This window comes from Amblyomma americanum, chromosome 1 (assembly GCF_052857255.1).
Source record: "Amblyomma americanum isolate KBUSLIRL-KWMA chromosome 1, ASM5285725v1, whole genome shotgun sequence".
Taxonomy (NCBI): Eukaryota; Metazoa; Arthropoda; class Arachnida; order Ixodida; family Ixodidae; genus Amblyomma; species Amblyomma americanum.
Window position 1 is genome coordinate 55932496 of NC_135497.1, and position 26803 is coordinate 55959298.

General features: G+C 48.1%; 2 protein-coding genes across 2 annotated transcripts in view; both read left to right on the plus strand.

The window, feature by feature from the left end:
- LOC144112836 (uncharacterized) overlaps positions 1 to 12012 on the plus strand; it is a 56796-nt gene extending 44784 nt beyond the window's left edge. Inside the window, exons 11-18 of the mRNA XM_077645649.1 lie at positions 509 to 766; positions 1875 to 2168; positions 3077 to 3211; positions 5249 to 5548; positions 6295 to 6501; positions 7183 to 7344; positions 10268 to 10454; positions 11623 to 12012. Coding sequence (XP_077501775.1) covers positions 509 to 766; positions 1875 to 2168; positions 3077 to 3211; positions 5249 to 5548; positions 6295 to 6501; positions 7183 to 7344; positions 10268 to 10454; positions 11623 to 11930 — 1851 coding nt within the window. The 3' untranslated portion in view covers positions 11931 to 12012. The remainder of the gene's footprint in view (positions 1 to 508; positions 767 to 1874; positions 2169 to 3076; positions 3212 to 5248; positions 5549 to 6294; positions 6502 to 7182; positions 7345 to 10267; positions 10455 to 11622) is intronic.
- Positions 12013 to 12052: 40 nt separating this feature from the next.
- On the plus strand, positions 12053 to 26262 carry LOC144112837 (uncharacterized). The gene is made up of 10 exons (XM_077645650.1): positions 12053 to 12159; positions 12831 to 12995; positions 13877 to 14023; positions 14415 to 14536; positions 15637 to 15933; positions 17123 to 17235; positions 21135 to 21369; positions 22157 to 22492; positions 23400 to 23647; positions 24772 to 26262. The coding sequence occupies exons 2-10, from the start codon at positions 12884 to 12886 to the stop codon at positions 25046 to 25048; spliced, it is 1887 nt and encodes a 628-aa protein (XP_077501776.1). The 5' UTR covers positions 12053 to 12159; positions 12831 to 12883; the 3' UTR covers positions 25049 to 26262.
- The last annotated feature ends 541 nt before the right edge of the window (positions 26263 to 26803 follow it).

A 26803-nucleotide genomic window follows, 5' to 3' on the forward strand; every position in this document is an offset into this window, starting at 1 on the left:
CCTTATCCATTCATTTGGTTCCCTACATGTCTAGTTGGCTTGGTTGGCATGCAGCCTAAATTGTTGTGGCAATTGAATTCTGTGAAGATCAGCTCCAGAAAGATTTAGAAACACTAGTGAGAGGGGAAGGGGGTGTGCTTTACACTGTGTGGATGATTTCAAACAACCAATTTTATGTACTCCTTCCTGTATCAACGACCTGCAATTCGTCGTCCAATTTTTCTTAGGGAACAACGATTTGGGGTGACGAGGCTAGGTTGCATGACATCGCAAATGACGAGGAAATGTATCCTCAGTCTTAAGAGAGGACTCTGAAGGGATGTGATATACTTTGCTTACAGTACATAAAGCTCTTCGAGGGCCTGGAACGTATTAGCCTCACTGCATAAATTGGAAGTGCAAAACTGTACCAACATGGATAGGCATACTTAAAAAGTACGGCAGTTTCGCAGTCGGAGCGGAATAATTCGGTTTAGGCCCTTCTTCTGAATGCCTTCTCTTCCACCAGGTGACACAGTGCAATGCGCACTTTGAGCACTGTTTCAATGGGTTGTACCTGTACTTCGTGGATGTCCGCAAGCGGAGCTCCACGCGGTTCCGGCTGCTGGTGCGGTACTCGACGATCTGCCGCATCATTCTGCGCAAGACGTCGCCGACATGCACTATTGTCTACCTGCAGCTGTTGCACCCACCGCTGCTGTACAAGGTGTGCGCTGGCAACAGCGCCACCAGCCAGTGCAACCGCGAGGGCGACTACCTGCCACAGGTGAGCAGCGCTATATCGTTAATTGCTTTCAATGGACTAAAAGAGAAAAACCTGACTGTCTACAAACACACTCCTGTACTCTTACAGTTTCCCCTTCCACTACAGTTTCCTTTAGTCGTAGATTTCTTCATCATTGCAGAGAAGGGCAGCTGTGAGGCAACACGGAAAATTGGAGGACTGCAAGGAAAGCTGTATAGGAAACTGCACCAGTGACTGCTGTGGTGAAGGGGATATTAATGGGCGTAAAATGCATTTTAGGCGTCACCAGTCTTCTGCTGCTTACAAGAGCACGGTGTGAAGCTTCACGACCACTACCAAGAGTGGGCATACAACCTTTTGCTTCTGCGTCCTCTGCTCCTTGCGCACTTTCACTCTAACCGCCTAGCCTTTGTTTCCCAGTTACTGGTATCTCAATTTTTTTTTCAACCATGTCCCGCTCTCCTTCTTTCTCGAGAGGCATTAACAGACTTCGGGCAATGGGAATCCACACAAAAATGTCAAAACGACTACGCCGTTAATCTCAAAAGTTTCGTTTGACGGGCCCAGAGCCCATATATTCCCTATCCCATTCACAGGGCATAGTGATAGTGTGACAGTACAGTCGTGACTTCACTGTTTTTTTACACAAACGTTAAGTTATGACAGTGGTGACTCTAGAAGTTCATTCCTAATACAGCCATTAGTGTAGATGATGGGCGCTGAACTTAGGTCAGTCATCATCATCATCAGCAGCAGCAATAGTATAACTGTGCCAACACAGGACAAAGGCTTTTGCGCGTCTCTCCAATTAACCCTGTCCTTTGCTGCTGCGATCACCTTATCTCAGCAAACTCCCTAATTTCATCCGCCCATATTAGTCTCTGCCTCCCACTGCTACACTTGCCTTCTCTTAGAATCCACTCTGTTACCTTAAGTGACCATCGGTTATCGTGCATTCGCATTACGGGCCCTGCAAATGGACTGCAATGCTATAGCTCTTCTTGATTTCGACCAGAACATCATTAACCTGAGTTGGTTCCTTGACCCATGAAATAATAATAATTGATTCCAGTCAGCCTCAAAATAGGCCGCACAGCAGCTTGCTCACCCACCACCTTGCCTGTCGCAGTTCGACCTGTCCGACACCACCCCGTGGGACCGGGCCGTCGAGTTCGGTGAAGGACCCTTCAAGTGTGGTGCCGACGTTCTGGGCAGGAGCCGCGTGATGCGCCTGACGCTCAGTGGACCACGCCACTGGGTGCCTCTCTGCAACCTGATCCTGCGCACGCGCAAAAACGTGCAGGTTTTTTACGCGCCAGTGCGTGAGTTGCAGGCACGCGAGTTGAAGGCAGTGGCCAGGCCCAGCGTGCAGGACTTCGGCGTCATGTACGCCTTGCTCAGCGTCTGGTCTGAGAGCTTTCAGGTAGGGATTTAACTCACTGCGTGGATTTCTTGTGATCTTTACCCCAAGAACAAAGGTCAAAAGTGTGCGGATTAGAAATGTTCCAGGACGTCGGCGTGAGACCTTCGATTCTCTTGAACATTTCTTGTTCTTGTCACTTTCAAACTTCTCGCTTTCTGTAGATTAAGTTAAAAGACATACAAGACAGACAGTACAAGACACCCTTTGCATGTCTCTATATCCGTCGGAATTGGATCAAGTACATCACATAATTTCCATGTACACGACCTCCAGGAGATTCATGTCAAGTGCGTTCTAAACGTAGCTGCCGCATTGGCTGAGTGGTTACGGTGCTCGGCTACTGACCCGGAGGACCCGGGTTCCAATTCTGGTCGCGGCTGCCACGCTTTAGTGGGGCGAAACGCAAAAGCGCCCGTGCGGTGTGCGCTGTCGTTGTTCGTTAAAGATCCCCAGGTGGTCAAAATTAATAAAAAATTCCGGCCACAAATTCTGGAGTCGCCTGCTGCAACGTCCCTGATAGGATAAGTCACTTCGGGATGTTCCCTCCATACCACACTATACCATTTTAAATGCAGAATCAATAAGGATTATCACGAGTGAATGCATATTGCTTCCAAAGTAAGGGTTACACCAATGTGTCGGATCTACGCTGTTGATGAATAAAGATGACGTTCGGAGAATTGCTGCGTTGGCGGTTCTGGCATATCGCGCTGTGCCATGACCTGGCGTAAATACAAAAATGCGTCACTATTCTATGCGCGCATTTTTGCGGACCTACGGTGTCATTTTGTGTTCAATAGGGAGCTTCCCGAAGCGAAGTAGAATTAAGCGGGCGTACGACTCGAACGGCGCTTGAAAGCTGCACAGTCGAACGTGGACGTGCAACACGTGGATTACCGCCTTTGCAGGTCACCGATGAGCTCGCGATGGACGCTCAGAGCTGCCGGGAAACGCTCCTCGAGTTGGCTGCGCACGCTGAGGAGTGTCCCCGTGCCCTGGAAGAAGCCCTCTTCGAGATCTATTTCTCGCTTAGCCAGGGAAAGGTGAGAGCCGGGTTGGCAGGCTGGCTTCAACAACAAAATCTTAAGGGCCCTCTTAACGTCCGTAGCCTGCTTGCCTCACACCTGGCCAATACTGCGCCACCTATACAGGGATGGAAAGAAAAGCACGATTGCCCAGTGGCCTTAGTAGAGGGCGCTGTGTTAATATGGTCGGTATTTAGTTTTCCACACGTCGGGCACCGCCGAACGCCCACTATCGGGCATTCAGTAAGATTTGTTTTCTGAAGTATGTTGAGTAAGCTTTTATTGCAGAATTTTGTACTCAAGGCAGCAGCAGAACAGCGGTTTTCTTAGAGCGAAAGCTCGACTCTTCCCACTAACTCCCAAGGTGAAGTATAGTGCGCATATCACCTTGAGCCGGCGCAACGAAGGTGTAGCAAGGAACGTCATAATACGTAACTCGCTGTGGAGTCGCGGCAGCTGCGCTCGCTGCGGGCCTCATCGCTGCTCTGCCACGTGTCTAGCAAAACGTTGCAAAAACAGTTGCTTCGCTGGCGCTTGTTCTCTGTCTCGCCATGGATAAGACGCGCACCAGACTGACTCCGGGGCCAAACCATATGTACCCATGCTTAACAGAGCTTTGGCTCGTATTAATAGGTTCAACAAGTGCTAAACCTCTGCTAGTTTTTTTAATTGAACAGCGTAACTACAGATGTGTTTTATGTAGCAGAGCATGTTCAGTTTGTGCCCATGACAACACTACGCAGACGTGTGCACTAGTAGGACCTCGTTTTTTTTCTTGGATAGTGACGGTAAAATGAGGCTAGTGGCAATGTGAGGAAGGCAGTGTAACGAATTACGAAAAGACAGTGAAACAAGTTACAATCAAGTTTGCAGTGTCCTCTTTCTTGGGAACGCGCAACCGACCAGAAGCAATGGACCTCCTCCACCATGTAGGGGACATAGAAACACGTTCACGAGCGCTCATGTCCCCTACTCTGTCCCTAGCCCGTTTCTTGCGCTTCCTAGTAAACAGAATTCATAACCAACTAGCCCGGCAGGTTGTTCTCCTGAACTCCTCCACCAGTTTTTCCAAGATGAACACCTGAGGGGCACCTGCTTCTTTCGCGACGAAGTTGCTACAAATGGAGTGCGCTTATGGTGTCAGCATTCCACCTCATTCCTTCACGACGGCTTGCAGACTATGTAGGGGAATGGTAGCGGAAGTGGGAACTGCCAGAGACTGCATCGAAAAGTGACATGCTGCTTTCTTAGCAAAGTTTCACTTTAATCTTTCAAAGGTGTTGTATCTGCATTATTGTCAGCACATTGCTTGCCGTGACCAAGCTTGCTCACGACATTTTCCGCTACAAAATTCAAAGTCCGGTTTCCTGTAACTTCCCAGTGTATCGCAAAAAAAAATGTAGATAACGCTTGCTTTCATGCAATGCGAGCCACCGATGTCGGACATTTTTTATTGTGTGCCTGATCATCGGATAAATCGCTTAGAATTCCACCGTGCTAGCGTACGGTGCGTACCGACGTTCAGGGAGCGTTTATTCAAAAGGTCTAAGCGTAACACCATGAGGGCGCATGGGAGACCTCTGATGTTCGTGCAGAGCTGCATGACATGGTGTAGACTGCGCTGCTGTAAGGTGGCTGACAAGTGCGCAATATTACAGAACTGAATGAGGACTCAGTTTGATACACAAAGAACTCTGTATAAAGACATGTGATCGGTTAAAGACTGCATGCTGAAATGCAGTATGCTAATTGTGTGATAATAGGGGCACACAGATAAGTGAAGGGTGCGTAGCTTAGCAATTTGAGGAGCTAGATCTCAAGGTGTCATTTTAAGCGGAAAGTGACGGAAAAAATTCAGTTTACATGTTAGAAGTGCCAGTGAGCCCTGAACATAATCGTGTTTAAAAAAAAATTTCATTTCTTCTCGGACTACAGTTCCTTTCAATGCTTATTGCACATCAACGCTATTGTCTCTTTTTCCTACCGATCTTTGTGCAACGCTTCTATATATCCAGCATATCAAGAACAGTGTCCTTGTGGCGCGGTATGGCGCAGGTGTTCTGGTTCCGCAGTGCCCTGGAGCACCTGTACTTCCGGTATCGCGCACACCGGCAGCGCATCGACGTTTTCACAGGCTCGGTGATCGCCCAGGAGCTACCGTCCCATATGGTCAAGGTGCGCAAGGTGATCCTGACTCCCACTCGGCGCGTCTACATGCCCCCTCAACTTGTGTGCAAGAGCCGCCTGCTTCAGCACTGCGACCCAGATTACGCCCTGCGCATCGTCGTGCGGGACGACGACTGCAAGCTCATCTCCTTTTCGCTGGGTGCCTGCAAGGACGACTTTCTCAGCGCGGTACGCTGTTGGGAGGTTCATGATCGCTCAGTGAACAAGTAGCCGTAGCGTACTTAATTTTTGAAAAAAATGCAGTAGCTGAAGTCTCAAGGGGAAAAAAATGGCTGGCGGTTTAGCATTGCCAAGCACAAAAGACTGGGCGAAAGCACGTTTTTTTTCACATGGACACCACTGCCACATACCTCAGAGCACTGTTGAGGTGTCTCTCCTCCTACTCAAGGATCCAGTTATGTTCCTTCCTTTGTTCAAAATCGACAGTCTAAACATTCCACTGGTTTTGAGAGAAGGAAAGGCACGTAACTGCCTCAAATTGTAGGTGGACAGCGCCGCCTATTCACAGTGCGACTGACGTGTCCACTCACCTAGTGAGTCGGTAATACACTTGCTACTGAAAGGCTTCACACGCACAAACACCGCTGATACCCGATGAGTGCGGCTAATTGCTTTCGCACTGAAAGGCACAGGGAATCAGAATTTCATGCGACAAATCTACGTTAGCAGTAGTGCTACATTTCAGTCTCAAATCGCTGAGCTTCTATTTGCCTATTTTAATTTGATTTCGCCGTCGCTTTTTTGTTCCGCTGCTGCATGGATCCATATAGATGAAGTGCAGAGGAGGGCACATAACTGCATGAAGATATTGGATAGGAACACCGAGGAAAGTTTTGCATGGGATGTGCTCTTTGCGATGACAATGTAAAGATCCATTTAGGTCCTCTCTTCAACCTTGGGCTTGTTTTCTGCAGGTGATCAAGCCTCCGCTGTCGTCCGGCCTGAAGATTGGTGGCCGCCGGTTCATGTTCCTGGGTTGCTCGACGAGCCAGTTACGCAACCACGGCATCTGGTTCTACGCGCATGACAATCAGGGCCGCACCGCGGAGCAGATACGTGATGGAATCGGTGACCTCTCAACCATACCCAGCGTGCCCAAGTTCATGGCACGGCTCGGACAGGTCAGAGGCCAGTCACGTTCTTGTTGAGAGAGGTGACGAGAAAAGCGACTAAATTGCATAAAAGTGTGTGAGGGAATCTCTTCTTTGCTTTTAATAACGGAGCTTTTGTTTGCAAGAAGGCTGAGCCAAGTGTCTCTGCCATTCACCATCATTCATCACACTTTGAGGGCCATGTGCATTGCGTTAATCCATAAATGTTTGGATGGCATGGTAGCAGTGTGAGCCCTTCATTGATCAGTGGTCCGCAGAGATCAGGCGCCATGGGCAGTGACTCATAGCTGACTGTGAAATTATCCACAACATCATAAGTTATGCCTTGCGCGTTTTCGAATCGAATGCGGGAGTGTCAAAATGCTCCAGAGGGGAATGGAAAGTAAGACTAGTGTTCATAAATAATTACGACACTGCGCGGACGGTGCCCTGAGATCTAACCAGGCAAATCAGCCTCCTTTCTGAGTAAATCAGCCTCGTTTTGGAGTACCAGTGCCTATTATGGAGGTGTTTCCATTATACACTTTCTACTTTTGAGAAGCTACTCTTCAATGTCCTCTATACTTGCGCAATGGTTTCACAAGTTTGACAACTCCCAGCTGCACAAACATGAATTCTGTATCCCCAATCTTATAGCCAGTCATCTATGGCGAAGTGGCCCACTCGTTAGACCTCTTTTCCTGCGTGCAGGCTTTTTCGCAGTCGTTGGGTCTGTTAACGGTCCCACGCCAAAACACGTCTGTGGAACAGGACATCCGCCACGCAGCCCCTGGCCGCAGTAGCGATGGTTCCCATCGCGAGTACATCTTCAGCGACGGCATAGGGCGAATATCGCACGGCCTGCTGCGCAAGGTATGTATATTATCGTCCTTATCGACAACCAGTCTAAACTTATTATAACCTTTGCTAATGTGTCGCTGAGGTCACCAAGGCAAGCGTGGCTGTGCCGGCGGTGATTTTTCCCGCGCGCCAAGTTGCTCCCGCGCGGGTAGCGACGAAATTCGCCGGTGCCAAGACGCTCCCGCGCAATTACTATATATGCCTCGACATGAATCGACTAGAGAAATTGGCAGCATGCCAAGCAGCGGCAGGGCTTTCTGAAAAATTCATTGTTTTCACACCGCTGCCAATGCTCTTACATTCGCGTTAGACACCCGGTAACAGTCCTAGCTGTGTGAGAGACAGAGATAGGGAGAGAGAAACCGCACTTCAAAGTAGTCATCCTCCGCAACGTGTCTGTCCGTCGCCCGGGATCCCAAAGGCCACGAAAGCAGACAGAGCTTGACCGATGGTTTCACTTTGCATTTAACTTGGGAGTGGGGGGGGGGGGAGGCGCAGTCCTGCGAGGTTTTTTTTTTTTTTTGCTAACAGCAGAAGCCTTTTTGTTCATGCCTCGCGCCTCTCACAGCCATCTTATCCAATCCAACTTCCTGACAGGAACACTCTACCCAGAACTCTGCCGCCCATGATAATGCGTCGCTCCTTTTAGACAGGAGAGGCCCTCATATGTCTAAATAATTTCGTGCGGGTCCTTGAAACCCTTGAAAACCCTTGAATTTGAAAGGATTGTTTTCAAGGCTTTGAAAGTCCTGGAATTTTCGCAGATCCTTGAAAATCCTTGAGTTTCCTAAATTTTTGTTTTTAATAAACTTTCAGTGATTGTATTTCATAGAATTTCAACCCACCTGAAATCATGCTGCGATATTGTTAAAAATAGAGTGCAAGTTTCGTACAAAGTCAAGTAAGCACGTGAACGTCTGGCCACAATGACACTGGCTTGTCTACCGTTTCCTGTCATCCATTTCCTGTGTGCTTTCCAGTTGAGTAGATAAATGGCCGCCATTGTTTGTGTGGCTGCGGGGTCGAAGTGTTACACTTTGTGCGTGTTTAGCGCTTGCGTGTGTGGTTGTATCGTCACGTTTTGTGCACGTGTGATGCTTATGCATGCGTGTGCGGTTCCATCGTGACATTTTGTGCACGCTTAGCACTGATATGTGTATGTGTGGTTGTATTGCGAGATTTATTGCACGTGTAGTGCTTGGGTGTGCGCGTGCCGCGGTATCGTGACATTTTGTGCATCTGCAGCGTAGTGTGTGCCAGTCAACTCTCGTGCAAACAATGCCCGGAAAATGCAAATTCCAGAGGTCATGGTTGAACATCGACAACTAGCGAGAGTGGCTTGCGTGCACATATCAAATCCGCTCAAGGCAAAATGCAGAGTTTGCTGTAAGTGTTTCGATATCACTACCATGGTGGAGTCGGCACTAAAAAGCAATCTAAAAAGTGCAAAGCATAGAGATCACATGCAAGCCGCCGGGAGTAGCTGCATGATAAGGAGCTTCCTGACGATATCTGAATGTCAAGCTAATGACCCACAGCCAGCACCATCGCACTCGTCAAACTTGATGGATGCGTGCAAAAAGCATGAACTTGGTATGGACGCAGGACATTTCACAGCGGATTATCTGTGATGCTGTACACGTAGCAGGTGGCATTTTCAATGTGCCCATCACAAAGGAATCGAGAGCATCTGTGGCTTCTGCGAGGAGCCAATACCGTGCCTTTTTGGAAACACAGAAAAAACAGGAGCGTGAAGATGCGAAACAGTGGAAGAAACGCTGCATTGATAAGGAGATTGAAACTCTCAGAAGGAAGAAAAAGAAACTAGAAGCTGCAGTTGCAGAATTGACAGCTTCAGCAGACTCGTATGCAGAAAAAGCAGGGGCAACCAGGGACCTGACTTGCATCATGAAGTCAAACAGCCTAAGGAAGACTGCCAAGAGCAAGCAGCAGGAGATCTTGGACATCGACTTAAAAATTCAGGAGAAGCAAAGTGAGGCCACCTAAGGACTGAGTGAGTGTTTGCTTGGCTGATCTTCTTTAGCGAATAAATGTTTGCATCATCTAACACACTGAAAGTGGTCATCTGTGTAACAAACAATGATAAGTGGTCGAAAAAGGAAATATCACTGGAGCCATCGTTTTATCTGAAAACAAGTTTCTTTGTTAAAACGTTGGCTCCAGTGACAATCGCTTTTTCAGTGAATTCTCATCTTTTCACGCCTCTGTCTACCCCTGAACATCTGTCTTATTTGGATTTGTAACAGGGAATGTGGTCCGTGAAAATCCGCACACAGGGCCTTGAAAGTCCTTGAAAACCCTTGAATTTTTGTCATATACATCAGCAGAAACCCTCTCTATTGTGAGCAGTGGACGTGTTATCAATGTCCAAGTGCTACCGACGTCTAATGTCTAGTCATGCACCATGCATGGGACAGGTTTCTGCTTCTTGAACTGCAAAAACTTGTGATGCACAGGGCGGTATTTTTGCAGCGATAGCTGTATACGAGACTTACTCTGTGGCAGGCAGTGTCACCGTCGGTGGTGACTACTATGTACTAACTAAAACTCGCCTCCTTGCCGTTCAGAAAGTCTAAGGACTGTGCTCTCGGCAGTGTGTCCTTTGTGGTTATGATGACCCAGCGGATCTGGCCATTGTGACTCTAAGAATGTGAAAGACAAGCACCTCTCGACAGAGTTTTTTTTGTGGCTATGATGACCCAGCGGATCTGGCAATTGTGACCCTAATAAAGTGAAACGCGCACCAGGCCAGGAGAAAGCTTGTACCGGTACAGAACTGGGAATCGTGTAGTCCCGCAGATCCCGCATATGACAAGGTCCTGGCGGTTTTTCCTATTTTTGTTTTAGTGTAATGTATGGAGTCGCCTAAGTACATAGTCGTTCGTTGAGGCCGTAATTTTCTGCCCTTCTGCAGGTCCACCATGCCTTGGAGCTAGAGGAGGGCGAGGAGCCGTGCGCCATACAAATCCGCTACGGCGGCTGCAAGGGAATGCTGTTGCTGGACCCGACGCTGAGCGGCTGCCGCATCGTCTTCCGCGAGAGCATGCGCAAGTTCCACTCGGACCACTCCGACCTATACGTGCTGAAGACGAGCAAGCCGCGTGCGTTGTCTTCATGTCCTATGACCGCGACCATCAAAAGGAAGCGCTTAGAGAAGCAGTGGGACCCAGAGACACATAATTCTCCCGTACTCTCTCCCACAGTCCACTATAGTCGGATGCAACTGAAGAGCGAATGGACTTTTCCCTGTCAGTCAAAGGACTCCCTTCCAGCCAATGGCGACGGCCGGCTCTCATGACCCTGCTGGCTAGATAACGCAATGAGCGGCGCGACAATGCAGGGAGGGGACTGTCCCCAACCAAAGAGGGAGTGGACAATCGCTTTTCATCTGGCACTTCCCGCATGTCACGCTAGTAGGGTCATGAAAATGTGCTGACGCCATTGCCTGGAAGGGGGTCCTTTTACAGGGGAAAGCCGCTTCGTTCTTCAGTTGTATCCGACTGCAGTTACGCTGTGTCCTAGTGGGCTTGCGCCGGGCTCCTTATGAGTATCTTAGCGAATTTTCAGCTATCCATAGTTCGGGGTGCTGTTCCACGCTTACAATGAATTGTCGTGCCGAGCATCCCACAATTCCTGTTGAAGTGTAGTGCCGTTTTTTTCACGTGGCCACGAACAGTCATCGAGAAAAGTTTACGTGAAGCAGGATTGTAGACAAAATTTTCCTCTGGGTCAGATAAACCTGATAACTGAAAGGCCAGAATACGGGAGGGGTATTCATTCTCTACCTTCATTAAAGCTGCGAACTGGGCGAGTTGGTTGGCTTGTGGTGTCCTTTCTTCGTTGTGTCCCGTTGTTTTATTGCGCTGTTCAAATATGAATCATTCTCTACCCGCTGGAATAAGTACCAAATGAATGCATAGCGACGAAAGACTGCTTATTTGCATGAAAATTTCAATGTACCTTTGCCTGTCAGTGTTGTACTTGCACTGCTGACTTAGAGCTTGAAATTTTGGCAGTCGTGCACTGTCCTGTACTTTGCTGCTCGCTACCACAAGTAGACAGAAGGCATAGTCATCGAGCCAGAGTATGTTACAAAGCGTGAAGAGGCACGCCTTTCTTCTGCGGTGGACGTCGCTGATTCAGTAGTGAGGATAATCCGTGGCATGCATTGCAAATTGTAGGAATAGATTACTGCAACAGAGTTGCATTTTGAGCATGCTGCCGTGACAGTATATTTACGCCCGTGATGATTTACTGTGCTCCTCGCAGGCGTTCTTTACCTGAATCGACCCATGATCACCATCTTGGAGCAGAGTGGCATAAAGGCCGAGGTGTTCCTGATGCTGCAGAACAAAATCCTCGATTCCTTCATCGACAGCATGATGGATCCCCACGAGGCCGCTCATGTGAGAAATTTTCTCATGTTCGCAGCTTTTGTGCCATGTATGGTGTCAGTGTTTGCACTGTTCTACTCCAGCCGATCCCATACTAGACGAATAACTGAACCCTATGTACGACAGCTGATCCTATTTAATCGAAATACTGAAACCCATGTTCGACATCCGATCCCATTTTAGTCGCATTTAAGGATGGATTCAAGGTTTCGGCGACGGGGTCGACAACCTATGAAGTGGGACGGTGCTTGTAAACTGATAATGAAACTGGGCGCCTTACTAATTGCACAGGTTCTCCACGCCTACTGCGCCTTGCGTCTCCCGTACAAGGAGCTGGCTGGCGTGGGCATCGACCTGACAGTCGAGCCCTTCTTTCGGGCTCTGGTTCGCGCCGTCAACAAGAAGGTCCTGAGTGAGTGAAACGCACGAGCTTAACTGTTTTTGTTCATTTCATAGTCTGGGAAGAAGTGTAGAGAGGCAGCACCCTGGCCCCGATTTCGTCCATTTGTTGATTAGTTATGCTAATTTCCGAGATCTTTCAAAGTTATCTCAAATTTCTAATTTCTTGACCAGATGCTCCGTGTCAGTTTTGTGCGATGTTTAGCATAATCATAAGATCCTTACCATGAGGGTAGTGTAACGGACAATAGATTAAAAGCTATAGGTGACACCATCGAGAACCTGTCACTTGCATTAGCCAGGCCTATTGTGGTAATCGTTACAGTCATTGCCCTATGCGTCTATCATAACCATACACTTCTAGAAGGTGATATCTGGTCTTAAATGCCTTCAATCAGTGTTACAGTGAATAACAGATATTTTTGACCCACGTACGAGCCTTGTAATAGCCGACGAATGCATATATGGCACCTAAAGGACCGGCTTAACATTCAGCAAATTGACGACAAAGATTATGGTCAAGTCAAAGATGGCCCATAAAGATCAATGTTTCCTGATGCAAAGTACTTCAGCTCGTAAGGCATCAAATGGCCCTCAGGGAGCTTGTCGAAACTTCTCTACAACAACATGTGTGAATGACGAACCCTTGCCTCTACATGCCGGATAATGTATGTGCCTTTGCAGAGGAACTGAGGACGAAGGCTCGAATTCTGGTTCCTCCGAACTATGGGCGCACCATGTTTGGCGTGCTGGACGAGACCGGCACACTCGAGTACGGGCAGGTGTTTGTCCAGTACTCGAACGACATGCTACGATACAAGGTCAACGACCCTGCCACCATCCTCGAAGGTATCCCAGCAAACCGTTTTTTTTGCTAGCAAGCATAGCGCAGCATGGTCTCGGTGCATTTAGGCAGCACCATTCGTATTTTATTCGAAAGGATCCATTAATGTGAACGTAGTTAGAAATGGTAGGAGAATAAAGTTCCCGAGTACACGCTTTGAAGGCGTATGCAAATGTGCTGCGTTTTCGAGGGCTGTGGTTGCAGAAATATAGATTCTTGTAGTCTGATCTAAAAGTAGAATTCTCCGGAGGTACTACCACCTTTTTTGCAGTCTGTATAGATGGACGCACGCCTAGTTTTCTCGTGTGCTGATTCTGACCGAAATGATCTCGTTTCGGCCTCGCCTGCGAGCTCCTTCTCTGGTCACGGCATTCTCATATCTGAAGCCGAAGCTAGGGCTTACTAATGCTCAGTTGTCCAAGAAATGTCCTGGATTTATCTTGGGAGATATCCGTGGTTTGCACGGATCGATGCTTTTATGTTGACAGCACCGGATATGCAATAAAGAATATACAGGGGCGAGGTACCCGTGCGTTGTGCGCTGCTAATCGCGGCAATCTTGAGAAACTGGCATCTGGAGCCGAAACAGTATACTATACTCGCCACCAGCTTAAACGCCTATCTCTCCCTTGTGAGAGCGTGGTAAGACTGCGCATGTGAAAGCCTTGCGCCTCGCCCTCGTAGCTTCACTGCATAGCCACAAAAAGCTGTCCGCGAGTATATCCATTTTATTCATGGGCTTGCAATGAAAGGACCATTATTATTTTCGTTACATCGCATAGAGGAGCCAAAAGGTTGACGCATGAGATTGTTTTTTTTTACCTGAATTTTCATCCACACTTTGCGTTAAAGTCACTGAGTATTCCATGCATGGTGGGATGCGCAGGCGACGTGATCGTGACCAAGAACCCGTGCATGCACCCGGGGGACATCCGGAAGCTGGAGGCAGTGAATGTGCCGCAGCTGCATCACGTGCGCGACTGCATTGTCTTCCCTCAGAAGGGGGAGCGGCCACACCCCGACGAGATGGCCGGTACGCACCCTTCCTGGCTCGCTCCCTGTTGACACTGTGCTATGTGGAGACGGATGTAACCATCGCTCTCTGCGCTTGTGACGGATAGCGTGCCTTAGTTCATGTGTGCGTTAGGTCAGGGCTCTGCCAAGGCCAGGACCCTGCGGGCTTTGACTGATATATGCTGTGAGCACAGTCACAGTGTGAGAAAAAACGCACTGTGGGGTTCCATGACCTGGGGCGTAAAATATTTCACAGTTTCTCATTTCGGAGTCACAACGATTCCTCTACTGACTGATCTCCATTTAATTGGGTCATTTATCAAGGCCCTTCACCATCACTGCTTTGAGAGACGGCCGGACGCAGCTTGTTTCCAATGGTACCCCTTAATGTGGTCTCTACCTGTGCTTAGGTTCTGACCTGGATGGCGACGAGTACTCAGTGCTGTGGTACGAGGACCTCATCTTCAATAACAACTGCAATCCCATGCACTACTACAGCGACCCACCCAAGGAACGAAAGGCGTCTATTGGGGTGAGCAATATCGCTTATTTTGTGGTCTCTTAGTCTGCTTAGTCTTAGTCGGGGGGGGGGGGGGCTTCATAATTCTGGATAAACTATTTTAGGTGCTATTAGTCCAGTTGTACCAACTGCAGTATTGTCTGTAATGAAATATATTTGAAATTTTTCAGCTACAACAACGGTCAGTGGTGGAATACAACGAAATCTGGATTGTCGCTGTATTTTAAACATTGATCACAAATGGGTCGTAATGGAGTCTTAATCTGCTACAGGTGGCCTTTTGGTTCGAAAAGAGGCAGTAGTCGAGTTATGGTTCCGTTGTCCAATAGGCTGTAACAGCGGTAAACCTGTTGTCTATGTTCGGAATTCTTATTTCCGTGTAAAAAGCAGAAATAAAAGGACGCCTGGCAGCTCAGTTCTCGCTCGCGAGAGGCAAGGCTCTTTGCTCAGTGGTGACATTACCTTGCAAACCTTGCGTCTTTTTGGCCATTTTAGGTTGAGAGTGGTGGCTTGACCATCGGACTGTGTCCGTACATGATTAAGACGAGCTGTCGGGCTAATTGTATCATGTTGGTTTACCAATATGAGTGCCTTGTTGAGTATTGAGGTTTACTAATATGCTTGTCCTGGATGTTGACCAATGTGACTGTGCGTAGCTAAGTCAACACAACCAAACCGATCCAAGCAGATGATTATTTGCTAAGGAAACCATGCGAAACTTTCTTATAAACAAACTTGTTTGATTTTTTATGAGATGTCAGTGATGACGTCAAGAGAGTGTGCTGCATGGCTTACTTTAAATAAGGGCGCCTTCGTGTGAGAAAGCGAGCACAAGTAATGCATTGCCGCGGCTGTGCTCCTATATACGCAGTTGTCTGGGAAGGGACGGCTGCTAAAAGTCTACATTTCTTGCCTGCTGAAGAGTAAAGTCAGCAGCACAGGCCTAGAAGTGACCCACTCGTGCTTGTACCCTTAAAAGTGCCACCAGATATTTTGCACACGTGTAAAGACGCTGACCTTCAGTTTTTAGACGAATGTAAATGGACGGGGCATGAAATCTGTTTATCGTCCGTCTCACGAGAGAACTTGCCATTCGTGTACGGCGGCCACAGGTCCAGGACATGGTGGACTTCTTTTGCCAGTACATTAAGGGTGACAAGATCGGCCTGATTGCCAACGCGCACCTCGTCTGGGCCGATATACTGGACGGCGGCATCAACTCGCACCGCTGCCGCGAACTGGCGCGCAAATGTGCCGTCAACCTTGACTTCGCCAAGTGCGGCGACCTCAAGGGCTTGCAGAACTCTGAGAAGCCACCCATGTACCCGGACTTCATGGAGAAGCTCGACACAAAGAACACCTACTGTTCGCGCAAGGTTCTCGGGCAGCTCTACCGAAATTGCAAAAAGGTATACTTCCACGTTTGCCAATTTGTGGCTCATGCGACTGCAGTTACTCTAATGGCGAAGACGGCGGAATTATATGAAAAACTCTGCTTGCGAGGATAGTGCAGTTCATAATGCACACGTCTCTTCCAAAACTCGTGCTTGCTCCTGGTTTGTGTTGTTTGGCACTGCCTTTACTCCCTGACTGCTCACTCAGGTTTCAGATCTCAGGGCCTCATCTGTGACTGTTCCAAGATGTTTAGGTTTCACGTTTTCAAATGAGCGACAGGAGTGCTCAAAGTGCTGATGTTTGCCTCAAGACTGGAATCTGCATGATCCCAGTTTGAAACGCTTGAGCAACGTTGCAGCAACCGGTAGCTTAGGGCCACTGGAGCTCTTGCATGAACCTGTCAGTCTTCATGTAGGTTCAATTTATAACATAACATGAACTATGCCAGAGCCGCGAAGCTTCTGACATGAAGGTTATATGTTTTCATGGATGATCGCACGTCGATCATTGCATAAGCAACTAATTGGTTGCGGCCCTGCTTTTTACATGATATTTAGCAATATATTTGACGGTCGGAACTGAATACGTTGCTCTATGTACATAGCCCATAGTATACTCGAGATATACTCCATGGCTGCTTCTGGCAATGTACTTTGTACATCTTTTTCATCGACAGCGGCGAATAGAACTGTAGTGTTTGTCTGTATTCGAGATGCTCAAGAAGTCCGTTGAACTCTGGCGGCCTGTTTGGGTTTTTCGTTCTGTGTATCATTGCTAGAGCGCCAACCATCAGGGTGTGAATAATGAGCTTCTATACAACATGCCAGTGTTGCTAGGTAGAAGCGTTTTGACTTGTTTAACCTGCCCTTGGTTGCTCTCTACCGACTACCTTTCAATATTATCACGGGGAAAATCTAGTCACTTGTCGCATCTAGCAGTAGTTCTGAATACCCAGGACCAGTGCTCCTCGACTATCGGGGACCAAAGTAACTGGCCTGTCCTTCACTCCGAGGATCGACACCACAAGTGCACAGTCATGCGCGCTCGCATGCAGTGTGGCACGGTGATGAACTTGAAAAAGGAGGCCAGTTAACTTTTGTCCCCGATTGTATGTTCACGGATGCTGTTTGCATTGTTCTTTCTTGATGTCCTGAATGCGTGCAACACACTGTTATGTCGTCCTTGTGTGGTTTTGATGAACAGGTTGAACTGAGCACCGAGTGCCTTGAAGTGGTGGAAGAGAGCCTTCCAGACCCCCGACTGCTGCTCGAGGGAAGAGAACAGTTCATGAAAGAAGCCACGTCCGCCTATAAGCGGTATGCACTAATACTTCTGAACACTACAGTATGTGAAGTGTGTAGCACTAAAGGTGTTGGAAGAAATTGCACCCTTTATCTTATTTAGGCCAATGTGCTCTAACTACTGTGGGACGAGAAAAGCGGCCATAAAACCATGGAAATCACTTGTCCTTTTAGGCCTCTCGCAGTTAGTTGAAGCACAGACTGCTTTGAAGCCACGGGTTGTGAATATACTGTTTTTGCACTAGCGAGGCCTGTAAGAAATGAAAATATCATGTGGTGAAATATTACCCCAATTTAGTGCTCACAGTTCGATTTCATTGACAAGTTTTTGTTACTTAACGGTCTCTACGGTAATACCAAGTCTCTACGATAATACCAGGCACCAGCAGCTTCATACTGACCTTACCACAACTGTTTCAACGAAGGGTGCTGAATATTTTCAAAATGACAACTTTATATACCATGGAGAGTACACAACTTCCTGCAAGGGGTTGATGAAGGACTTAGGCATTCAACAATTAGCGCCTTCTTTTAGCCCCCGGCAGCAAACATGGCGGAACTCAATGGGGATATATTAAACTTGTAATATTGTGAAAACTGAAGAGTCCTGAGAGGTTCTGCGCGAACAAAGTTATTATCATAGCCGACTCTTCCTTGTCGCTGCAAACTCTGACCTGCAAAAATGCTTCGTGCGCTCACGCCAACTATTTCCGACAGCCGTAGAAAACCAATGGGATGCACTGAACGACCAAAATTCTCTTGCTCATTTTCATTTTCCTTCGCTCGAAGCACGGAACGCACAACTACACGCACTGGCACCAAACACGAGAAAGAGCGAACAAAGCGCGCTGCTCCATGCCCTGCTGCCTGTTAGTCACGTGGCCATGTTTTTGCATCAGTTGCAAAGATTAACAGAGAGATGGTGGTGGGATCTCTCGCTCCTTTGCTAGCGTCTTGGCGGCGATTGCGAGCGTTCGGTGCCTCCGAAATGGCTGTTAAATTTTGCGGTCACGGAGGCCGCACAACCTCGCTACAGGTTGCGAGCATTCGTCAAGAGGTGGCGCCCTCTCATCGTGCCAGTGACTCTAGCTGGCATCGACTCGTTGGCTTGTTCTCACTGGCATTTTTTTTTGTGTTTGCGATTAGGTTGCCGATTTGTCCTAGTAGTTGTGACCTGTGGTTCGCGTACTGGTTGACTGGCGAGTTGGAATGCGTGATTTCGAATGACCAGTACGATCAACGCACACGTTAGACACATGAAATGATTTTAATAGTGTGTGTTTGGTGCTCTTCATAGCGTTTTTAAACCTAGTATTCGATTGTAATGCGGGGGGTGTGACATTTCTTTCCTACTTTCGGTAAAAAACTCACGTTACATTCAAGTAAATACGGTAATTTTCGCTGTCTTCCAAATGCTTGGAATCCATGCATTTTCCAACGAAGCTTTGACCATATCTAAGAGGTTGCTTGTAAAATCTTGGGCTAAAATTTTAATCGTACCAAAAGTGACACCATCTGGTCCAGGAGCTGCAGGATGCAACATGCCAGGACTGAGAGGAGCACTGATGCATCAACTTCGGTATAATCTAAAGAGGGTGAGATTGTGCACAAAGGGACATTTCTCTGCGTCCGGAAGCTTAACGCCAATCCCTGAGCAATACGCTCCAGGGTTTCCTGACCCTTTGTGGAGATAACTGTTGAACTAGTGAGGAGAGACACTGCAGAACTCTGTTATGTGCCATGAATCTATACAGGGCCTTCCGATTGCGAGGATTTGAAAGATACGTTTAAATTTTGGTTATACTCCTCCTTGGCTTTTGCAGTTGTTCTTTTGAAAGATGTAGAGAAGAATTTGTAATTTAACCAGTTAGCTGGACTCTGGTTGCAGGATAGCCTCTTTCAGGCCACTTTTCTGCGACGATAGGCCTTCTCACATTCTTCTGTCCACCAAGGAGACGGCTGTTTATCAGTCTCTAATAGATAGTGAGTATTGAGGGGTCTACTGCATTTTGCAAAAATGAAACCGTCTGCTGAGCTCTGTCTTCCCGGCTTGTACTAACTGTAGAGGCAAATGAGGCGGACATCAGATTTGTATAAATATGGTGGTTGACAAATTTATGGGTTACACAACTAGTTTTGAGCGGAGATAACCGGATAGCGAATTTTATAGGTAGGTGATCATTAGATGTACCCGAATCCTCTGTCGGCCAGTCAGTCACCTCTAGCTTACCTGCTGATAATGTTAAGTCAATGGCTGAGGGAGCGACCCCTTGCATAAAGGTTATTTCTCTAGAATTGCATCAGCGTACAGCATTTGCAGACAGCCACGGCCAGAGAAGCTTGTCACAGGAATCAGTACAACTTCCCCAGTCACTATAGTGAGAATTAAAATCTCCTGCGATGACTGCACTGCTTGTGCCAGTCACCAAGCTGTCTTGGGTGGTCCTTTTTTAGCTTTCATCTGTGGAGAACTAGAATTAGATGGTGACGAGGAAGAACGGCTCTTGTGCGTAGGGCAGGACATTTCGACATCTGTGTGCAGATGTCAGTGCGACATGCACTGCTAGAAACAGAGATGTTAGGTGGGACCTGGGGAGCATCTGGAGGTGATGTTGAGCGGCCAGCACTAGCTGCACAAGCTGAAACAGATGCAGACGTTGCTGGCACGATGGATGTTGATGGTGACACAGATCGAACTGCATCAAACTGAGCTAACGCCTCAGAAAAAGTGTTTAGCATTCGCTCAAGCGCATAATTAAGGGCTTTTTCTACTGCGGTCACAATTGAGGCAGTCAAGTTGGACTCAATGTCCCCAACAGAAGCGTGCACACGACTAGTGTATGTGTCTTTTTTCCTGTTAAGATCAGCGTAAGCATTGGCTCTTGAGCACCGCTTCTCTTTGATAATGTCCAACAGGCTATGCTCTTCACTATGTTTTGTGCAGTCGGCATCATCAGCTGAGTGAATGTTGCTGCAGAAGCAACAATGAGGCTGCTCTGAGGTGCAGTTATCAGCAAAATGACCTTCTTCACATAAACGGCAGGGGGTCTCCAACTTGCGTGCTTTGCCGCTATGCCCGAATCAACAGCAAGCAGTTGGTGCATTGAAGAGGGCGGGGTTCTAGAGGGTCCACAAGGTTGACAATCGGCCAGATTTTTAGTTCAGCAGGGCAGGAAGAGCCAGCAAAAGTTGTCATTACAGACTCAGCAGCAACACATGAGCCATTTACCTCCCTACTACAGTGGTAGACTGAAAGGACCCCAAGTCCTGCATCCTGAAATTCTAGAATTTCTTGCGGGGGTGATGCTGTGTCAAGACCGCGTACGATACTCTTGACACATGCAAGTTGTTTGGGAATGAATGCGTTCACCGGCAGTGAGCTGAAAATTTTGCACTGAAAGAAGTCGGGAACACAAGCGATGTCTGAGGACTTGCACGCAATGCCTCGATGGCCAAATGGATGCATTTCAGAGATCTGCAGATAATGGGCTGTCAATGATCTTAGCTCCTGTTGAATAAGTTTGGGGGATTTCATTTTGATCGCACCCTCACCGATTGGGACGAGAGCCGCGGAAATCACATCAATGCTATTTTTTTGGAAGGACTCAAGCGGCAGGCTTTGGGCTGGCAAGCTGGCAAACCAAGCTGCCAACCCTTCTCCTGGAGAGGTCAACGACATCTCTCAGCAAAACACACCGTCAGGTTCACACGAACTGCGCCTTAGCCTACGCCTTGGCCAAAACCCCCAACGTAGTACGGGCTCACCAATGATGAACAAGCCGAAACCACCAGGAGAACGAGAGAACAGCAGCTGCCAGCAAAAAACGTCAGCCAAGCAAACTTCTTCTTCCTCCCCGTTTCCAGGCACAAGTCACAGTTCAGTGACAGTACTTCATCCTTTTCCGTTGCTCCAGGTACGCTAAGAAGATTTGGGCACTGCTGAAGTCGTACCGCATCGAAAGCGAAAGCGAGGCCCTCTCCGGGGCCGTGTCCAAGCTCAGCAAATATATGAAGGAGAACGACTCCACAGACATGGCCATGGTGCTCGAGAGCCAGGTCGAGCATGTGGTGCGCCAAACGCGCGAGGAGTTCTTCTCTGAGCAGCTCGACGAGGCTCACGAGAACCTTAAGGCCTCTGCCTGGTACCAGGTGAGGCATACAGCACTTTCAATCTGGTATTCAGCTGTGCTGTCGTCAGTGCATATTGAGGGAAGCTGGGCATGCGAACAAACGAGCCAAAAATAGGTATGGCTCATGAACGCAACGATAAAGGCTGCCGCTTTATTATCTTGATAAAAGTGTTGTAGTCGTGTCACTTTCTTTGTCCTTAGCTTTGTTATTTAGCCGTATGTAGAACTTAATGGCCGAAATAACATCTCAAGGAGGAGTACCAGCACCCGCAGATTTAACGCGGATGGTGAAGCGCATGGCTTGGAGGACTGACCCCGGTGCCACAGAGCATTGGTCGTTATGTCTGAGACCATGCTGCACAGTGTGTTTGCGGCGGCTGACGATAACGGGTGGCCATAGGATGGCCTGCCGTCGCTATCGTCGTTAACGGTGCTAATGTCACTCAAAGCGACACGCTCGATAAATCATGTTAAGCTTGCGGGCGACGTCACAATGCAAGATAGGAGGCGATAGATCTGTACTACAAATTAACTTTTGTTTGCGGTTGGGTGTCCGTGTCTGCGTGTGCAAAAAGAGCCGCTGTCACATCACGCCGTTAAAAGTGGAGGTTCAGTGTCTCCGCAAAATTTTCAGCGTCTTCTGAAGACATTTCACTGCGATGTATGTTTTGCCAAAGATCCATGGTCTCGCTTCGGCGTGTTTCGTTCGACGCGATTGCACACTCAACACTTTACGGCGACTAGTTTAAGGCTAGCAGCTTGTGGAGTACAAATTGTAAAAAGTGTTATGCGGGATCGGGGAGCAGGTGACGTACGAGCTTCAGTCTTCTGAAGGTGGCATCCAGAGCTTCCCCTGGGTGGTGTCCGATGTGCTCATGCGCATTGTGGTCAACACGTCCTCTTGCCTCCCTGTGCCGGCATCGCGCAACAGCTTCAGCCAACGACTCGGGGCGCTGCTGCTACGCGTGCCGCACCCTGGTGGCGGCGACCAGGACGACGCACAGCACGGTGACACGCAGGTGCTGACCAACCTTCTCAGGCTCATGTACGACTGGATCGACTCCAGTCGCGAGTTCCTCTTCATCAAGGACGCAGAGGAGTTGGGCCTCTACAAGAATATCATGCGCGAGGCCTGCGTCAAGGTGCGTGGCGCCAGCAAAAGAGCTGCGTTGGGTGGATTTCCTGAGCTATGAGACCACAGAGTAGACCTACAAGTTAGAGGGCTGGGCTCCTTTATGGGCTCCTTTATAATGCTCTTCTCTGCATCGCCGTTTGCTGGCTAGAGTTCGCCATCCAACAGCCATAAGAAGTGGGACAGAGGCAGCAATGTGTTTCGCCTGCTCGAACAAAACTCAGTCTGTTTTTTAAACAGAAACGTAGCATACAGCTACATGTGGCAGCTTTGAAAGGAGGTGCCATGTGCTTTTTTATGGGAAGCTTGTGAAGTGTTGGCGTTTTGTCTCATGTTCTGACCTCACAGCTGCGTCGACAGTCTACCAGGATGATGATGACCTTGTAACTCGGCATAAGCACCAATTTGTGTTGATGGTGTGGTATGAATATAAAGTTTTAACATAGCACCTACGTACTGTGCATCTACCTGATAAGCTGCGCTTGGCTAGCGGTAAAGTAGACGCAACTGCATTAGACAACCGGCTGGTATGATCACGACTGGGATAGTACGTCTCTGCTGTCATAACTGAGTAATAACGAACAGTTATTCTACACTACGATTTATCCTGCCTTATGTTCGGCTTTTTTTCAAACAAACGGGAAATGCACACGATCGGGCACTTAACCGGGATTGAGGTTTATTTTATGAAAGTCCTGAGAGCTTAAGTAGGTTGAGAGGGTATTTACAAGCTCTTTCAAGACATTTCGCATGCTCCGAGTACGAAGTGAAGGCGACTCTATGTGGGAAAACAGTAAGCGAATGTCATTGCTCTACCCAGAAAAACGTATTCATAGATAAATGCACTTAAAGATTGTGTGCCATCCTTAGCGTGGGGGAGTTATCGGCAGAGGCTCACTAGTCACCTCCCATCGCAGGTGACCCGCTCCCTCTCGAGGGACATGCCGCCGCACAAGCTGGTGATCCTGTGCCTGCGCTTTGCGTGCGCATGGTGCCTCAAGATCTTCCAGGGCGGAAGCGACGGGGAGGTCATCTCCAAGGAGTGCCGGCGCCGCTATCGGCTGGGACACCTGGCCCTGATCACGCTCAACCGGCTTTCCATGTCCGGCAACCTGGCCTACCTGTGCAGGGCACCCGAGGGGTGCCCCTCCACAGAGCTGATCAGGTATATCTCACGCCTTTCTTCTAAACCGGAGTTTCATCGCTTGAAGAACTGAATGAATCCAGTGATGTCAAGGTGCATTTGCCCCTAATGCTGTGACATTACCGAACTCACCTGTGAAACCTGTGAACAACCACTGTTTGGTGCTTGCCGACATCATCAGGAATGTATATGTCCAGGTTGGCCGGGCAATCCTGACATCGAGGTGCACTTAAGCCTCAGACAGAGAGCAAAACTGCCTGTACAAAATCGTTTGCAAATAATTATTGACCCTGCGCATCGGTGTCTCGAGCTCATTGTCATGATTACTAGGCCCGTGGACCTCTTTCAAGGCAAAGAAACTGACACAGAATTTTTCTGCTACCCTTGAAAAGGCAAACAATCAAAATACACAGCAGACAGCTTCTAAAGATTTCCAGGCAGCAGAGGAGGCATCGATGCCTGTTTTGAGCAAGGGTAGCGCTGGGAATTCTGTACCAGTAATGCTCCTCTCTCCTATTGACTCAAACCCGGAATTGATCGTTAAACATTCGCGTCGCCTTTGTTGCAGGCTTATGTTGTGCTCATGTTCTGCGCAACATTAACGTAGAACATCAATCACACAGGAAAGACGTCCGTGAGTCTGTGAACATTTTTCTGTGCGCACCGCTGCATGCTTCAGCAGTTCACAAGGAGTCTAAGGAGAGCAAAGATGTAGGCCAATTGGTGAGGCTTAGTTGCATGGGATTACACCGCACAGTCATCAGATATTGCATCAATCGGCGATAATTGTCACATATCCATTACTCTCCTCATTGCCTTGCTTTCAGGCTTTCCTTGAGGTGTGTTCTAACGAAATGCTAACAAACCGTTCCATGAACCACAATTGGCAGGTTGTGTGACTGCCATTTGTTACATGTGTACGTTATCTGCATGCTTGGAGAAGTGCTATAAAATCAGCATACGCTGTCTCAGTGCATTTATTGAGGAAGTTAACAAAAACAGCCACTGCATGTTTCGCAAATCCAACCCGCGAATTTACAGCTTTTCTAAAGCATCCTTACTCGCAGTCCATCGATATTTGTGTTCACCGCAGTATCCCGAAATACGTTAATTGCATTCCGCCAAACTGTTGGCTGTCCCCCCAGGATTTACATCAACCGGGAAGATGAAGTACTCTTCGAAATCTTGCGCCGCTACGAGGATATCGTCACGGAGATCATGACGGACTGGTCCGGTGTTGAGGACATCCAGTGCGACCTCAAGATGGACCGCATGGACGATTGGTTTCTCCAGCTAATGGTCACCGGGAGCCGCTGGGCGCTGGAGCGCCTCAAGGAAATTGTTGTCTACCCGTCTTTCCGGGAGGTGCTCTTGCTTGCATTCGAGCGGAAGAAGAATGCCATTGCCGGAACACTAGAGTGATTACCTTGATGCTTTGCACAGGCAACAGAATTTTTTCTGGAAGGTGTCTAGGTTGGCAGCCCCATAGCTAGGGGGCATGGTGAGGCTGTGGCCAGTTGGGGATGCTTCCAGGGGCAGCTGGCTTTTCCAATGTCTCTTTGAATTTGATTTTACTGTTGCTCTTTTTGCTATGCTGCTGCATGGGCTTCTGGTGTGTGGAGGCAGGCAACGGGTTGGTGATGGATGCGTGGTTCTTGTGGAGAGTGGAGTAGGGAGGTCTTTGGCACTTCTCGAGGCTTCACATAGAGAAAATTTCTTGTCTTCACACAGATAACGCTGCCCTTAAGACTATTGTAGCAAAAATTTTTTTTTACTTTGCAGTGCAAACTTCCTGGAAACGCCAATAAATGGCTACAGCGACATGGCGTGTGTCCTTTCCACAGGCTCTTTGATAAATCAGAGCATAGCGACGGATTCATCTTGCGACTCAGTATCTTGGATCACCCACCGGTCACCCAAGATGCATTAGAGAAGGAGTGGAGTGCATTAATAATATATTTATAATCATAACACAGGAATTGCAGCAATTCAGCGGAAATACAGTAATTGCGGCAAAACAGCGGCAATTTTATTTCAAGTTTATTTCATAGGTTGCAGTGACACTTTATACTGTTGAAATGTATGGCATTGTTGAATTGCATTTCCCTTTCTCTAGTGGCCTGCTGGTGTGCCTTGCAAAGGAGAATGCCGAAGCATATTGCAAATAAATTGAGCAGCAGGAGGGATACCCAGCGTGGATCATAGAGGATGTTGTTGAAGGGGAGCGGGTAGCAAGGCTGATGGACTCTCCATGCGTGCTCGAAGTGCCTTCAGCCGAGAAGGAGTCTGAGCTGTGGTAACACAGGCTTGGGAATAGGGAAAAGGGCAAGAATTGGTTGTGAGGAAGGTTTCCAGCCTTGCAAGGAGTTTTGAAAGAGTGAGCTATGAAGCTTTTACTGATGGGTACCTTATGGCTGTCATATGCAACTACGAATGCCACATACACGAGTGGCGATAGCTTTGCTCTTATGCTGCATGCCACTGTAATGAACATGAGCTAAATGGGCTCCAAAGAAACATTTTGTGTTGTGTTAGTGATATTTTGTGCACTTTATGAGCACACCAATATTTTTGTTAGTCATGAAACATAGTCTTCTACATGCATTCATTAAGTAAAATATTTGTCCCTTATTTCATATAGTGGTGTTGATGGTTTGTTCAGTTAAGAGTCTGGCTGTTTTCTGAAGAGACCTTTATGAATCTGCGCTGAAAATGCTGGTGCGGAGGATGGTCTGTCCCCCGTGGGCATCTCCCACAGTCTGCCATTGCTTAAGCCTGTTCAGCCATTCGCCATGCATTGGGTATAAAAATATTTTGCAAAAGTTCTGGCTCTTGTCTGTGCTGAGAGAGTGGGTGGGCACACTCAAGTTTTATCCATGAGTGTCATCATGAAGAGCAGAGATTACTTAGCACCATTAGGGACAAGTTGCCCCATTCACCTCTGTTCTGTTGTAAAACGACAAAGTTGCACTGAAGAGGAATCTGAACTCATCTTTTACTGCGGGAACTCTATCTACACGTTCTGGGTATTCTTAGAAACTTCAATTTATTGCCCTGTGCTGCCGACTACCCTAATTAAATCAGATTAAACGTAGGGAGGAGGAGTCGGCCAACGCGCCATCGAGTCGCGCGGCTGCTTGCCTCGCTGCCATCGGCGGAGTGATACGTAAATCGGAG

Bases quoted from the DNA above. Each gene is read 5' to 3' on its own strand.
- LOC144112837 (XM_077645650.1), top strand. From the start codon at position 12,884: ATGTTTGGCGTGCTGGACGAGACCGGCACACTCGAGTACGGGCAGGTG. The intron at 15,934-17,122 runs GTATACTTCCAC...TTTGATGAACAG, and splicing joins TCTACCGAAATTGCAAAAAG to GTTGAACTGAGCACCGAGTG. The intron at 23,648-24,771 runs GTATATCTCACG...CTGTCCCCCCAG, and splicing joins CCCTCCACAGAGCTGATCAG to GATTTACATCAACCGGGAAG.